This window comes from Neovison vison, chromosome 2 (assembly GCF_020171115.1).
Source record: "Neovison vison isolate M4711 chromosome 2, ASM_NN_V1, whole genome shotgun sequence".
In the NCBI taxonomy this organism is placed as follows: Eukaryota; Metazoa; Chordata; class Mammalia; order Carnivora; family Mustelidae; genus Neogale; species Neogale vison.
The window spans coordinates 175,220,581-175,237,405 of NC_058092.1; the positions used below are offsets into that span (position 1 = coordinate 175,220,581).

Consider the following 16,825-nt stretch of genomic DNA (forward strand, 5'->3'; position numbering starts at 1 on the left):
CGCATGTAAAAGAGGATGTATATTTCACCAAAAACTAGAAACAATGAAACACAAAGCAGGTACTTCTCCAGGAGGGGAGAGCTGTAACATGGCCAGAGAGAAGTCAAAGGGCAGCAACTGCTGTCCAACAGTAATGCTCTTCTCGTATCTGTATTTTTTACCAAAACTTTTGACTATATCCTCATTGGGTGTGTGTTCAGCGGTACAGATTTGACCAAGGAGGGAACGTTATACCATTTTTTGAAAAACCCCTGTTGTTACAGGCACACTGTACTTGTGAACTTACTGAATCTTTACAACTCATGAGAAAGACACCAGAGTTCCACTTATAGGTAAGAAAGCTCCTCCAGAGGGTGGAGGTACCTACTCAAGGTCACGGAACCTACTCGAGGTCACACACAAGCCAATGGCTGGACTCTTAATTTATACTTCGCCTTGCCTCCAGCTGAGGAATCGGATTCCCTCTACTGTCAAACAATCTCCTTTCATGACCTAGAATTCATTTCTGCCATTTATGTATAGGAGAGAGAAGTATCTCTTCCTAATTCCCTTCCTTGCTGTCCCTGTCATTCATTCTGTATGTTTAAACTAAAATAAGGCAAAATCCTTCTGTTGTTCTCTCTGCTTAGAAAATCATGGCTTTCTCTCTGAGCCTAGAACCCATACCCTTATGCTATTTGTTGTGTGTATTTTCCCACTCTGTTCTTTGTGGGTTCTTTGTCCCTCCTTTTTTGTCTTCCTTTGGGTTAACCGAGCATTATTTAGTATTCTAATCACTGAATCATTACACATATCATTGGCTATCTCCACCTTTGGCTTTTTAAATCAATCTTTTTTCTTTTTCTTTTAGTGGTTGCCCTAGGCATTACAATATATATCCTTAATTTAACATGTCTACCTAATATTATCAATCATGTATCACATAGTAATATTATATATGATGTATTGAATTAATATTATAAAACTTCACATATAATATGAAATTCTGCTATATTTCCATTTACACTATTAGTTTTATCTTTTGTGCTATAAATATTAGATATTTAACATCTACTACGAACCTAATAGATTGATATTTTTCTTTAATCAAATTTTAAAGAATCTCTAAAAAGCAAAAATGTTCTCTATATTGATCTGCTTATGTATTACTTCCAACTTTTCTTTCCATTTTTTAGATCCACATTTCCATTTGCTATCATTTCCCTTCAGAATGAACAACTTCCTTTAGTATTTCTTTTAGTGTGGATTTGATGTTTTCTCAAGTATTGCTTATCTGAAACTGCATTCTGCTCTTATTATGAATTTGTTTATAGGATATAAGTTCTAGGTTAACAGATATTTTTCATTTAGTACCTGAAAAATGTTCCATTGCCTTTTGGCCTCCAGTGTTTCTTTTCTTTTTCTCTTTTTTAAAGATTTTATTTATTTATTTGAAAGAGTGAGAAAGCATGAGCAGGGAGAGGGGTAGAGGGAGAAGCAAACTCACCCTTAAGCAGAGAGCCCGATGCGGGACTCGATTGCAGGACCCTGGGATCATGACTTGAGCTGAAGGCAGAGGCTTAAATGACTGAGCCACCCAGGTACCCCTGGCCTCCAGTGTTTCAGATAATAAGTTTGATTACAGTCTCATCATTATTTTTCCATTTATAATGTGTCTTCTTCTCTGGCTGTCTACATTTCTTTCCCTATCTTTGATATTTAGCAGCTTTGGTATGATGTGCCTCTGTGTGGTTTTCTTCATATCTATTCTCCATGGGGTGTGCTGTGCCTCCTGGGTCAGGGCTTGCAGTTTATAATTAAAGTAGAAACCTTTTCTACTCCATTCTCTTTCTCCTCTGCTTCTTAGGCTGCATCATATATATGTAGTCAGCTTGCTAATATTCCACGGGTTGTTGACATGGTGTTAACTTGATTTTTAACATTTTGCTTTCCGTTCTACAGTTTGGATGATTTTTATAACTTGACTTCAAGTTCACCAATTCTTTCTCACTTTGCCTTCAATCTGTTCTTTATCCCATCCAGTGATTTTAAAAAAAAATTAGATATTGTTTTTTTAGTTCTAAGATTTATTTTTTTAAGATTTCTTTACTTCTCCTGAAATTTTTTTCTTTTTTTGCCTTACTGATTTTATCTATCTTTTCTTTCAGCTCTCTAACATATTTATCATAGTTATTTTATTTTATTTTTTTTAAGATTTTATTTATTTATTTGACAGAGATCACAAGTAGGCAGAGAGGCAAGCAGAGAGAGAGAGGAGGAAGCAGGCTCCCTGCTGAGCAGAGAGCCCAATGTGGGGCTCGATCCCAGGACCCTGGGATCATGACCCGAGCCGAGGGCAGAAGCTTTAATCCACTGAGCCACCCAGGTGCCCCTATGGGTTTGTTTTAATTACATAACTTTTCCTTTGGACTGCAAGCCAGATTTTGTTTTTCCTCTTGTGTGTACTATTAATTTTTAAATTATATGTCAAATTTAGATTAAATACTGGATATTATGAGTAATATGCTATAAAGACTCTGATCTTGTAGGGACATGGTTTTAGGTTTTCAACAGCAAGTCTGTTTCAGTTTTGTCCTTATTCCAAGAGTAATCCCTTTAGACTTGGGACACAGCTATAACTTCTAAGATGCAGTTCTTATAGAGTTAATAAAAAGCCAAAGATGTTTACCAAGCCTCCGTGATGTGGTGATTGTCTTCCTTGAAACAGGCACTGCTGAACTTTCCTCTCAGCTTTCGATTTTTTTACCTGTTATTTCCCTCTGGCCTCCTTGGTGTTTCAACACCCCCTCCCCTGCAAACACACATAGTTCAGGGCTCAGCTAAGGATTGTGGGGAGTTGTTAGATTGACTTCAGTGCTTTATTTGTGGTTCCCTCCTTTCAGTGATTCATCCCTGAATATCCAGCCACTCTTACAGCTCCAAACGTGATCCTCTAACCTCAAGACAGTAACATTGTGACTGTCTCCATGAATTGTATGACAGTACCTGCCTTATAAATAGAGATCTCATGATATTTAGTTATTTCAAAAGTTGAATTCACTCCAATTTATGCCAAGTTTTGATTACTTTTCAGTGCCTTCCAAACACGTTTTAAAAACTATTTTTCCAGAGTTTATGATTTTTACCATTACTTCAAGTCAAAATTCTAATACAGTTGAGTAAAAACATGAGTATGTGACTTCTACACACTCTGCCATCACAGTTTATATTTATTTCTATCGCACACTACTTCAGGAATATTCTTTCTGTAAATAGATAAGAGACTTCTTGAATTTTCAGCAGGTAGAAAATGAATACCTTATTATAAACTATGGCTTTAAATATATCAAGTTGCTTTTTATATAGTCCTTAGAAGATGTTACATGGAAAAAATTCAAAGTAAAGTCAACACTTAAAAAAAATAATAATGACTTACTTATTTATCTTACTTTTCCTTTGGGAAGGAGAATAATTAACGATATTTACTGTTGATAACTATTGAGTTCTTGTGTGCCTAATGAATGCAGAGTTATTTAAAAGAAATAAGGTTACTGAGCATTACTGACTTACATCACAAGAAAATAGGAGAAAGAGTAGAGTACTTGCTGGGCACCAGCACTTAGAACCACAGCAGTTAATGAAAATAACACCTGTCCTGAACCTGCTCTACAGACTCTTCACGGCAGCCTGGCTTCAGGGGTACCCAAAATTTACCCAATACCTTTATATCTCTAATTTCGTAAGGGAAATGGGGTTTCCAATATGCTGTAAAATCATTAGGAGAGAGAGAAATAGACAGAGAGACACAGTGTGGGAGAACTTGCTCCCGTCATGTCCTCAGAACTCTTTGCAACTCTCAAAAGCATTTTTTCCTTTAAAGAGATTTTCATGTTTTGAAAGCTAAGGGCATTTCATGATTACAGTCTCATCATTATTTTTCCATTTATAATGTGTCTTCTTCTCTGGCTGTCTACATTTCTTTCCCTATCTTTGATATTTAGCAGCAGTACTTTCTTTTCTTTTCTTTTCTTTTTTTTAAATATTAAGATCTAATTTTTTTAGAGCACTTTAAGGTTTAGAGCAACATTTAGATGTCATTATGCTTCTTTGAATTCAAATAAATTTTAATTAACTTTTAATATTTGTAATGTAAAAATTAAAAATTAATCTACTTTCAAATGACATAAATATTTTTAATTCATCTTGATTAATGTTCAAACACAGAATATTTTGCTTCATTTCACATGCTTTTATCAACATGTCTATGTTGGAACTCTAAGGAGAAAGTATTGTATTGGAATTTTCTCTTTGATAGAGACTATTTTATGACCATAAAATATTTAGTATTTTCTTTAAGGATTTATTTTTAGGCAGGGCAATAAACTTCTGGAAATAAAATAGAAAGCAAAAGTCAATAAAAATATTACTTTTTTCTTTCTATTTAACCTGTAAAATAGAACCAGTTGCATTTCTGGGAAAGGACAAGCTAAAATTACAGGGCACCCGAGTGTCCCCTGACACCTTCCCAGAATAGTAAGAATTTAACAACCAACAGATTTGAGGTATTTTGAAAACCCTTTATCGGGGTGCCTGGGTGGCTCAATGGATTAATCTTCTGCGTTCGGCTTAGGTCATGATCTCAGGGTCCTGGGATTGAGCCCCACATCGGGCTCTCTGCTCTGCAGGGAGCCTGCTCCCCCTCCACCTGCCTCTCTGTCTACTTGTGATCTCTCTCTGTCAAATAAATAAATTAAGAAAAAAATCTGGAAAAAAAAAAACCCTTTATCTACTTGCACACAAATCTCTCTGTATTCTTATAAATCAATTGGAAGTCATTAACTTCAGGGAGCAAAATTACTTCACAAAAGGATCAGTATAAAGTCAAGAAAATTAAGACCTTTTGGCAAATTAACACTAAGGAGAGTATCTTTTATTTTTATATATTCAATGAATACTTATTAAACACCTGGAATATGCAAGGAAGTATGCTAAGTGTTACAGATACTAAGATGAATGTGTGCATCTGAGGGTCATGGTGGAGCCTTGGATGTGCTGTGGTAGTAATGGGACTGTAGGTGGACGCAGACAGTGGCACCTGCTAGGACAACTGGAAGCTGGCAGAGCTGTGATCAGAGCAGCGTTCTCAGAACGCTGACATTAATGACTCTACCTGGCACTCTGCCATCTTTTCTGAAGCACTAAACACAAACATAGCTGTCTTTATTATGGGGTACAGAAGAGCCAGGGAAAAGAGAGAACTCAGAAGATGATACAAAGCCTTAAAATGGTTCTGATTCGTGTCCCTACTGAGCCTTTGATTTGGCTGCAAGTCGATGCAAAGGAAAAGGAAAATGACAAGACACCACCCATTGCAAAGTATCTTCCTTCAAGAAACATATATGCTCAGCTTTACACAGAGCTAGAGTTAAATGGGGGGGAAAAAAAAACCCAGCAGGCGATCACGAGGAGCCATTCTTTGCAAAGCATTTTAGTCTATAAATCAAGCTATTAAAATCTTGTTGAAAAAAAATGAATACATTTCAAAAATTATTTAAAATTAGGATCTGTATATAGACCAGAGTGGAAAAATCTGCCTTGATATTTGTTCATATCTCAGCACATTTGCCACCATTATTACAGAGATACTCAACATACTTATTCTTGCCTATTCTGTGGGAGAATAAGATAACAGGCCAGTTGATATTGGCAGCATTAAGAGGCTGAGAAAATAGGAAAAGCTTTCTTGAAAGGAATTAAATGGAAAAAAGACCACAGTCTTTGTGGCTCATCAGCTCCTAGCTAAACTCTTTCAGGAACATTTGTGTATAAGCCTCTTCCCTAGTGTCCCCCAACTTTACTGAAATAAAATTGACCTGGAACACTGCAAGTTTCAGTTATACCCGTGATGATCTGATCTATCTACCTACCTATACATATATGTATACATGTATGTATGTATGTGTACACACACACACACACACACACACACAGAGTGAAATGCTTTCCATTTCAATTCAACCTTTTAATTTCATTTCATTCAATCTTTTCCACTAAGGTTCCTTAACACATTCTTCACCTTACATAAACCTTGCTGTTGTTATGGTCAAGACACTAAAGGTCTCCTTTCATAGCAACTTTTGCATATACAATACAGGATGGTTCACTATAGTCACCAAGATCAACCTTAGATAACTGAATAGATACACCCTGTCACTGGTACCCTCTGTCCGCTTGGGTCAACATCTCCCCATTTCCTCTACCCCTCAGCCTCTGGCAACCACCTTTCTACTGTTTCTGTGGGTGAGAGATTTTTAGATTTCACATCTAAGTGAGGACATCTAGTATTCGTCTTTGTCTGACTTATTTCACCTCCTATAATGCACCGAAGGTCCACTCATGTTGTTGCAAGTGGCAGGATTTCCCTTTATGGCTGAATAATATTCCACATCCTGGAAATGCAGTTTAAATGCTGTATTAAAGCTTTATCAATTTATCAATAAAATGCTAGTGACTTTTTATTTTTCTTTTCTTCTTCTTCTTTTTTTTTTTTTTTTGCATAAAACCACTGGCTACTTTTTCTTTAATATTTTTTCTTAAAAAAAAAATCCAATTTCTGTTCCCAGGGGCACCTGTCTCTTTGTCTAGTTTCTTCGCCCTCCTGACCCTGACAACTCTGAAAATTTGTTTGAACTTAATTTGTTAAGTCCTCAGTAAGTTGCTCTTCTCCTTCTGGGACTCAATAATGGGTAGATTGTTTTCACATAGTGGTGCCGTTTTAGTCCTGCAGGTTTTCGTCATTCCTTTTCACTCTTTTCCCTTTTGCTCCTCTGCCTGGATACGTGCAAAGGCCCTTGCTTCTGCTTGGTCTGGTCTGCTAATGGAACACTCTGTTGTGGTCTTTGCTTCCATTACTGTCTTCTTTAGCTCCAAATTTCTGCTTGTTTTTTTTTATCTTTTTTCAATCTTTTTCTATTTTCTAATTTTTATATTTTCTACCTCTTTCCATTTTGTTCTTGTGTTTTTGCTCCTAATTTCACTAAATTGTTTTACTATGTTTTCTTGTAGCTCTCTGAGCATCTTGAGAACAATTATTTTGAATCCTTTGTCAGGCAATTCCTGTATTGCCATTTCTCTGGGGTCCATTCTAGAAGTTTCCTGTGCTCCTTTGGGGGTATTGTGTTGTCCTGATTCTTCAAGATCCCCGTAACCCTGCATACAGATGTCTGCACATTTAAAGAACCAGTCACCTCTTCCAGACTTTATGGGTTGACTTTGCTATGGAAAAACCTTCACCTGTGAGTAGGGATGTGGTGGAATGTGCCATGAGCCCAGGCCTAGGGCGTGGAGTGCAAAATGCCGGGTATGTCCCAGAGGTATATGATGTCTCATCTGCTCAGGCCACTCAGGTCCACAACACTGACAACTGTGTATTTCCTGGCAAGCACTGTGGGGGGTCCTCAGTGGCACCTCCAGGGCCAGTGGCTGGGGGCTGGGGTGGGCAGTGATGGGGGCCGGAGCTGGTGGTGTGCACACCGTAGTAGGGGCCAACTGTGGGTCTAGGTAGTGGCGGGGGCTGGTTTCAAACATACACAGAGTGGGGGAACCAGGCCCAGTTCCAAAGGCCTGGGTCAGCTGCAGGTGTACCAACCGTGGTTGTCCGTGTGTCTTACTGGGGCTGCCAGGCCTCCCCAAGGTGGGCACCCTGCAGAGGAGGCCGGCGTGGGGGGTCAGGTAAGGAGCAGGCAGGTACACAGCTTGAAAGACCGGCCATAGGTGAGCTGAGTGGCACAGGCCAGTGATGGGAGACAGGGCCAGATCTAGCCCTCAAACAACTGTGGGGGCCCTGCCCTTAGCGTGCACACCTATGGCTGTGGGTCCCCCCCCCCACAGGTGTGTGCCTTGTTTGGATGCCACTAATGAAAGTCTGGTTGGGGCACACAGGTGCACAGCTAGAAGGCTCCTTGAACGTGTGCCAAGTGGGGAAAGCCAGTGACTGGAGCAGAGACGAATTCAGCCCCATTAAACTGCTGTGAGGCCCTGTCTCGTTGCGATCTGCCACAGGCATGTGGACAGCAGTGGAGCCCGGGTAGGGGTCAGGTCAGCGTGGGGAGGGGCTGGCCCCAGTGTACACATGGTGATGGGGGTCCGCAGGGGGTCCAGGCTGCCATCTTATACCTGTGCAGCCCCAGAGGCCTGGGCTGGCTGCTGGTGTGGACTCCTGGCTCCAGCAGCAGGTGGTGGAGGTAGGTGAGGGTGGGGTATGGGCAGGGACAGGGAAGTGGGAACTCAGGAGTCTGGAGACTTTGAATGTGAATAAAACCAAGGGAAATTCACAGGAGGCCTGCGGCAGTGAGAAAGCTGCTAAGGTCTTCTGCAAAGCAGGTCACTGGGAGCCAGTCACTCCTGCTACAAGGCTGGTCCTGGAAGCCCCTAAGTTTCCTTGTTCCTTCCTCTCGCCGGACTCTCCCTTTCCTGGTGAGTGAAGCTCTCTCAGGCCGAGGCATTCCCAGGCTGGCTCAGACGATGCAGGCAAAATGAAGCTGGTCTTCCTTCCCTTCTTACACAATTATTCTCAGGGTCCCTTCCCCCCACCCCGACCCCCTCACCTCCCCACCAGTGAGTCACTGGAGATTCTGAAGCAGACTCCTTAAGCTCTATGCTTTTCTTTGTGGATGGCTTCCTAAATGCTGATCTTTGCTGGGGGATGGAGGCTGAGGTCTCTTAGGTTGGTAACACCAACCTAATGTACATAACATCTTAAATTTTACAGTAACTAATTACTCTTACAGGTGCGATAGCCAATGACCTTCCACATGGGAGAGCTTGTGAAATCATCTGGAACAACTCCTCACCCGCGCTGGCTCAGAAACTGAGACTCAGGAGGGTGAACTTGCCTAAGGTCACAATTTGACTTGCAAGTCACCCTTAAGACTCAAGATCAGGTCACTGAGGTAAAATAAAATGCACTCTCACTTGCTTTTCCAGCTGCTAAGACCTCGCTCAGGTCCTAGCTAAACTACTCTGACCACAATTCATGTTTACTTGCTTAAATAAAAGGGCTCTAAGAGTCTGCCTTTAATCTGAGTCCTTTAATAGCTTAGCAGCCCACGCAGGGGACAGAGGGAGCAAACCAGATCCCAGGGAGTGCCAGTCCCTAATGTGAAATCTGGAGATGTTTTCCTGTCTCTAAACCTGGGGGCTTGTATACAACAGGGTAGACTGTTGCTGGTACAAGGTAGCCCCAACCTGAGTGAGGCCTGGTAGGAGGTGGATCAGTAGATAACAATATTTATGTTCCCAAGAGCTACTGGCTTGAGTAGTTAAAACTTGCATTTATGAACAATTTTGTTTTCTGTTTTTAGGCTCGTCCCCAGCGCTTTCTGACATTTCGGCTGGCTCCCTCCCTTCACCCACACACCCAAGCACCACTCAGTCATTTCAGCCAGAGAGAAGGGAAGCTTTGATGAGAAGAACACAAAATAGTTTACATATTTGGGGTATGTACTACACTTTCTTCCATATGGACTGCCAGGAATTCAGCCTGTGCCCAACGGACATCCCACCCTCCCCCCACTCCCTGTGAGACAACAACACAAGCAGGACAGGCTTCTCTGTCCTCTGCTTCTGTCTCCTTCACGTTCACACGCCACTCACAGAGCACAGGAGAAAAGAAAATCCCAGCTAAAACTGAATGGATGGGAGAAAGGAGTCTGCATCTTATTCAAAATGGGACGGCCTTTCGGCAGAGAAACCAAGTTGCATCTTGAATTTGCATAGCGTGTAAAGTTGCATTCTACATTATTCCCTATCTCTGATCATTTCATCCAGAAGAGTTGTTATGTTTTTTCACTCTGGGGCCACTAGGTGCCCCATGAACCTGGGGCCCGAGTTCCCCAGATACCCTTTTCTGTTCTCACTGTATTAAAACAGCAAGTGAGTATTTGGTAAACGATGCAAAATGACCAAAAAGGAATTTTGTCGGGCATTGATGATTTTATTAAGGGGGAAATAAGCGAATTTCTAATCCACTTACCCACTAAAACCCTAGCTAGAAATCAGGGTATATCCCTTCAAACTCCTCTTTCCTGCTTGGCTCCAGGATTCCTCATTTTTCTCCATAAAAATGCTCTCTACTCAAGATGATCCTGTAGCTCTCCATGGTAATCAAGGGGCACAAGCACTGATTCGGTTTTATTGCTTACAACCTCTTTAAATGGCTTGTATGAGCGGAAGACCTCTGCCATTTAAAGCGGCAGCTCTAGCACACTGGTTATGGCTTCTTATTAAATAATGCAAAGCCAATTCAAAAAAGAGCTCTGTTCAATTTACTTGCCCAGTCAGACTGTCCTCTAGAGGTCAAACTTCATCCTTCTTCACTCCTCCTCTCTAGAAAGCTTTTTTCTTTTAAGGTACAGACACCGTTATCAGGGGCAATAGTTATCAGGAAAAAGCAGCTTGGATCTCCTGCTGAGCACCTACATCGGGGTGTCTTCAGGTCAGAGGACAGGGGACACACTGCCCATTGGCCTCACAAGGGAAAGGGCAATGTCTTGCAGTCTTGCTCTGCTACCTCACGGTGTCTGTCCCACAACAGGCACCTCAGTACTGGCTGGGTAGACAAACGCAGTGAGTAAGTGAATCACTAAACCAAGGAGCTGCAGGAATCAAATTCAGGTTATCGGGACAGTTTTGGAAACACCAAGATCAGGATTCTCGCGCAGAGCAAACACAGGACTGCGGGGGCTACAAACTATCCGCCTTAGATAGGGGGCTGTGTACAGCGAGATCGCCTTTTTATAGCCCTTTGATACCCACTCTTGCTCCCACCTTATAACAAACACATGAAATGTCGACAAAGATAATTCCTTGGTTAGAAGTTTGGCACTAGCTGGACCTCTGAGCGATCCCAGCAATGTCTGGGACTTAGTTCTGGCCGACTTCATGCCAACCCAGTTTACAAACATTAACTTGATCATTGCAGCAATGCTTTAAGGGGACCATTAATTTTCTTCAATTTCAGATGGAGAAATTACATACAGAAGATGAGACAGCCTACCGAAGGCAACGGGCTAAGGTCCGCATCTGAGACTTGAGCTTGCTTCTGGGACTCAACTCCTTCCCCCACCCACAACGTATGTCACCGTATCAGGCAACGTGCCAAACACCTAGCCAAACAGATTTGTGTTTGTTTGTTTTTTAATTTCTAAACGGCGGCAAAAAAACACTATAAAATTTACTCTCTTTACCATTTTTAAGTATACATTTTTGTAATGTTAACTGCATTGACATGGTTAGGTAACATTCTAGAAATTTTTCATCTTGTAAAATTCACTCTATACCTGTTGAACAACACTCTCCATTCCTCTGTCCCCAAAGCCCCAGGCAAGCAGCATTCTGCTTCCATTTCTAGTTCTGACCACTCTAGATACCCCATCGAAGTGGGATCCTATAGTATTTTACTTCTGTGACTGGCCTCTTTCACTCAGGATAATGTCCTTAAGATTCATTCATGTTGTGGTATATGACAGGATTCCATCCCTTTTCAGGCAGAGTAATACTCCACAACATGTAGCATTACATTTTCTTCATCCATTCATCTGTCGAGGGACACTCGGCTTGCTACCATCTCTTGGCTCTTGCGAATAAGGCTACAGTTGAACAGGAGTGGGCAAATACTGCTTCAAGATCCTGCTCTCGATACTTTCGGGTAAATACCCAGCAGAGGAACTGTTGGGTGGTAGGGCGGTTCTATTTTCTGCTTTTCGCGGAAGCTCCATACGATTTTCCGTAGTAGCTGCATCATTTTACATTTCTACAAGCAGTCTGCGAAAGCAGACAGATTTATTTTTAAGTAGAATCACTGTCGGTTTTAATATCAAACTGACCAAAGAGCCTAGCCTGTAGCATTAAGCAGTGACTGAATTCTTACAAATCAAACTCAGCTAAACCTCTAGACCTTAGGTCTCAGTTTTTATAATTAAAGCCACACACCACATATGCATGCATTGCAGATCTATAAACACGGACCAGCATCCCATTTTAGGACACATTGGTCTATCGGTCATTTTCTCAGAGACCGCAGCAAATGAAGTCAAGGGTAAAGCCCGCACTGAACCAGCGCAAAGGTATCAGAAGGATTCTTACTTCCTGAGAAGAAGTAGAAGCGTGTACACAAATTGTACTCTTACCCTCGTTTTGGCATCGATTTTAGCTCCTCGGTCAAGCAATAGTTTTACCATGTTGGCATTTCCTCTTTTTGACGCAACGTGTAAAGGTGTGATGTCATTCTGTAGAAGAACAGAAAAAAAAGTAGTTTAGAATCTTCAGTTCAGCCAAAACATTGTTTCCTCAATGTCCCCCAACATATTCTCACTTTTTGATGTTTTTTTTTAACAGTCACTGTGAACAGAATGCTTCCCAAAATTTCTGACAGTAATTTTACTAAGGGGATTCCCCTCCCCCTCCAAGGGATAAATTTTAAGGGACACAGTCTGTGGGGTTGGGACCAACTTTATTTCATTTGAGTAGGTGGCTGATGGATGAGATGGCTTTTTTCTTTCCCCCTCTAAAATCCTGTAGCGTTAAGCCACTGTGTCGTCCTACAAGCTTGTGGGATCCGTACTAGCTATCAAGCAGTTGACTAAGTGGCTGATGACGTCCGCTGAGACTGTGAAAGGAGGATCATGTTACTCAAAGCCATCTCTGGGTTCATCTGAGCCCAAGATATCAGAGTGACAAGAGTAAATCCAACTGGGAAACTGGACAGTACCGAAGTCACAGGACTGCCCATGCACGTGGGGCTTTTTAAAATGTGTTTACAGGCATTCATTAGCAACGTCACAGAAAACTGTTCTTGGATTTCCCATCGAGGAATACACATCTTGTTACGACAATCTGAAATTCCAGCTCACGACCCCGCAGTACCACAGGTCTTCCCTCCCATCTTACAGGTGCCAGTTTACCGTTGCCAGACTGTCGGGGAAATATATGTATACAGTGAAAACATGATCTATTTTGGCTTCTTATGCCTATGTAGCAACAATATGGATTTAAGGTCTAAGGCAATTATAGGATGCATAGTGTCAGCTCGTAAGGGGTCATGTCTCTGTCTTTCGATAGCATCACAGCTCCCAGGTCCTGACTGTTTCCGTGCGTTAGGCACTGTGCTTAACTCTTTATTATCTCATTTAATTCTCAAAATCTTCATGTCATAAACAATTCTACTTATAATGTCCATTTTCTTGATAAACAAAGAGCTGGCCAAACCAGGATTCAAATTAAAATATGACTCAACTTGGGATTTTTAGAAAACAATTTATGATGAATTTTTTTTTAAGATTTTTATTTATTTATTTGACAGACAGAGATCACAAGCAGTCAGAGAGGCAGGCAGAGAGAGAGGAGGAAGCAGCCTCCCCGCTGAGCAGAGAGCCCGATGCGGGCCTCGATCCCAGAACCCTGAGATCATGACCCGAGCCGAAGACAGAGGCTTTAACCCACTGAGCCACCCAGGCACCCTATGATGAAAAAAAATTTTTTTTAATTTTTAATTTTTTATACACATATAATATATTTTTATCCCCAGGGGTACAGGTCTGTGAATCGCCGGGTTCACACACTTCACAGCACTCACCAAAGCACATACCCTCCCCAGTGTCCATAACCTCACCCCCCTTCTCCTAACCTCCCTCCCCCCAGCAACCCTCAGTTTGTTTTGTGAGATTAAGAGTCACTTATGGTTTGTCTCCCTCCTGATTCCATCTTGTTTCATTTATTCTTCTCCTACCCACTTAAGCCCCCATGTTGCATCACCACTTCCTCATACTATGATGAAAATTTTTAAACAGATTTTCAAACAGGTCTGAGAGAAAGGCAGGAGCTTCATGCACTCCTCTCTCTGGTTCAATACCTACCAATTTTTTGGTGACATTACTTGTTCTATGCTCCCGCTATTTTGTTTTTTGTGTGTGCAGAAATTTAAGAGAAGGAAGAGAAAATCCTAGGGATCATATTATTTCATCCACAAATACTGCAATTTAGCTCTATCTAACAGATAAGGATTTTTTTTAAAACAAGTAATCACAACACCATGATCATATTTAACAAACTAAAAATAATTCCTTCATCACACCAAGACCCTGTCAGTATTCAAATTCTCGCATTATGTCCAGTCAGCTCAGCAGCGTTGTTCAAATTAGAAGAGCCACATCTGCATTACTTTGAAATATCTCTTACATCTCAATCTCCGTAGGTGCCCGACTCTGCCTTCCTTTGCCCATGACTATTTATTTATTGAAAAAACTGAGTAATTCACGGTGGACTTTTCTAATGTCCAGATTTAGCTGCTTTCATCCTTATGGAGGGTTGTCAGACATGTCGTTTTGCCTTTTCTATAAACTTTTCTAAACATTATAAACTATAATGCTCCTAGCACTACATTCTCCTATCTGAGCGACTCTTGCCCTCATCATTCTTAGGTGCCAAAGTATCAATTGACTCATTACACGAAAGAAGAAGAAAGGCTTCAGGAAACCAAATTTGCTTCAGTAATGGGGAGTACATAGGGATAAGCATTATTGCTCTAGGCCAGGGTAGACAAACTTTTTCTGCATAGGGCCACAGAGCAAATATTTTCAGCTTTGCAAGCCATACAAGTTTTCTTACAACTGTTCAGTTCTGCCATTGTAGGGCTAAAGCAGCCATATGACATATGTAAAGAAACGGGAATGCTTGTGTCCCAATAAAACTTTATTTATAAAAACAGGCAGTGGGCCAGATTTGACCTGGGGATGGTAGTTTGCTGACCCTGCTCTAGATTAACCAGGCTATGGCTAAAGGTTTCAACTATGTGTAACAGTTTACAAAAAGAAGAAGTAGAGCTATATGCTGTACATCGTGTGTGCTCTGGCCCCTTTGGTGTGGACTATTTTTGGTGTGAATGAAAGCAGGCAGAAGGAAACAAAATTCCTGATGCCTTTGTAATTGTCTTCCTTGTCTCCACTGTCCAAGAGCAGGTGTGGACCCAAGCATTATAGTGGGTAAATTCTAGACCTGAGATAGCTGATGGAGGGGCAGGTGAGGTCTGTAGGAAACATGGTCTAACAGGCAGCTTACTGAGCCCAGAGTGGGAGATAGTGCAAAGATCTCATCCTTCCCCAGCGGGAGTCAGCACTTACATGTGATTTCCCTTTAAAACTGTGCCCTTGCCTGGCTGAGAAGGACTTAATTAACCTCCATTACAAGTAGGCTAATTTTAGGGAGAGGAAGACTCTACATCTAATTTTGTTCTTTTCCATATTCATGTACTCTCTCATACAGTGATACATAGATGTCAAAAGGTGCCTTGAAATTCTAACTCCCACGTTTTTCTACACCTTTCTGACCTTAGAGGAATACTTTATATTTCTATAGTGCTTAAAAAGTGTTGTCAAGGACTGCTTACACTTACATAATTTCATTTTATCTTCACCACACTCTATTGAACTAAATCACTAATCCTATTTGACAGATAAACTGGGGAATAGTACTGGTCAGCAATTTGTATATTAAAAGACAGTGAATCAGAGGCAGAATCGGGATTTGAACTCAGTTTTCAAGACCCTTGGGCAGTGGTCTAGAAACAGCTATGGCTTCCCCTCTCTATTAAATAGAGCTTCTGAAGGAAATACATACTTTTGCGTTCCTGACTCTGGTAGTGACTGCTTCTGTCAATTAGGAATGAATCAAAATGAACGTGGTACCTTTGGACCACTCAAGGGGACATTTATAGTCCAATTCCTTGGTTAACCAGTAAAAATGTTTCATATCCTATTATGCAGAAACCCAGCGTTACACTTCCACTGTATAAATGAGGAACAAAAATATGGAATCCCAGCATATCAAAAGAGACTAGTGATGCTCCAAACGAAAATGCATGCTTCAGAGAACACTCATTTGCTGCTTGTGAAACACAGGCTTACACACGCTTCTGGGATGCAGTGTGGCAGTATATGTGAAAAGCCTTCAAACCTAAAACCACAGATACAAGGCAGAGGTTGACTGCCATAGTCAAAAGGGTAGGAATGTTGAGAGCCAGCCCTGAGGGCTAGGCACCGTCTCTAAGGCCACCACTGAGTCAGCATAGAAGACCGTCAGTTCCAGCACGAGCCTAGCACAGAGTAACAAGCAACAGCAGCCAGCGGATGAGATCAGGTCAGAGCTTAGTGAGAGACCTTCTCCCAGCTTCTTCACGTGTGCAGGGAGAACTGAGGGCGGAGCACCAACACCACTAAACACTCCTCCTCCCCCCTCCACCGCACCCCTCAGCCACTACGCTGAGCAGGAGGCAGTGCAACCCTCCTGTAGAGGGAGCCAAATCCCCTCAAGCCAGACGGAAGCTCTGCTAACTAGTGTCTACATTGGCTCAGCCTTCCACACGTATGGCCTGACAGACAAGTATGAGGTATGCCCATTTTCAGACAAAGTTAGTGTTTACCTCAGTCTCTCTTGCATTCTGTCCAGTGGAACTCATGAGCTATAGGCATTGAAAATTAGGGAATTTCACCAAAGGTATGGAATTTCAGTCAAACAGAAACCCTCAGTAAGAAAAACCACAATATAAGAAACATAGAATTCCTCTGATGGGCCCATCACCAGACTTCATACAGCTGAAAAAAGCATCAGTGAGCTTAAAGACATGTCTGTATAAATGACTGAAACACAAAGAAGAAAAAAAAAAAAGAGTGGAAAAGAAAGAGCAGAGTCTAAGTTTTGGGGGACAGTATGAAACCAATGACTGGAGTTGCATTAGAAGAGAGGAGATGGGGCAGGAGAAATACCTGGAGAGACAATGTTTAAAAATTATCTC

The 16,825-nt window shown here is 41.5% G+C and overlaps 1 protein-coding gene across 26 annotated transcripts in view; it reads right to left on the reverse strand.

Annotated features, from left to right (window-relative positions):
- ANK3 (ankyrin 3) overlaps positions 1-16,825 on the reverse strand; it is a 667,998-nt gene that overhangs the window by 170,970 nt on the left and 480,203 nt on the right. For all 26 annotated transcript variants that reach the window (XM_044239577.1, XM_044239576.1, XM_044239560.1 and 23 more), the window contains one exon: positions 12,168-12,266. In XM_044239577.1, the coding sequence (XP_044095512.1) occupies positions 12,168-12,266 (99 nt within the window). The remainder of the gene's footprint in view (positions 1-12,167; positions 12,267-16,825) is intronic.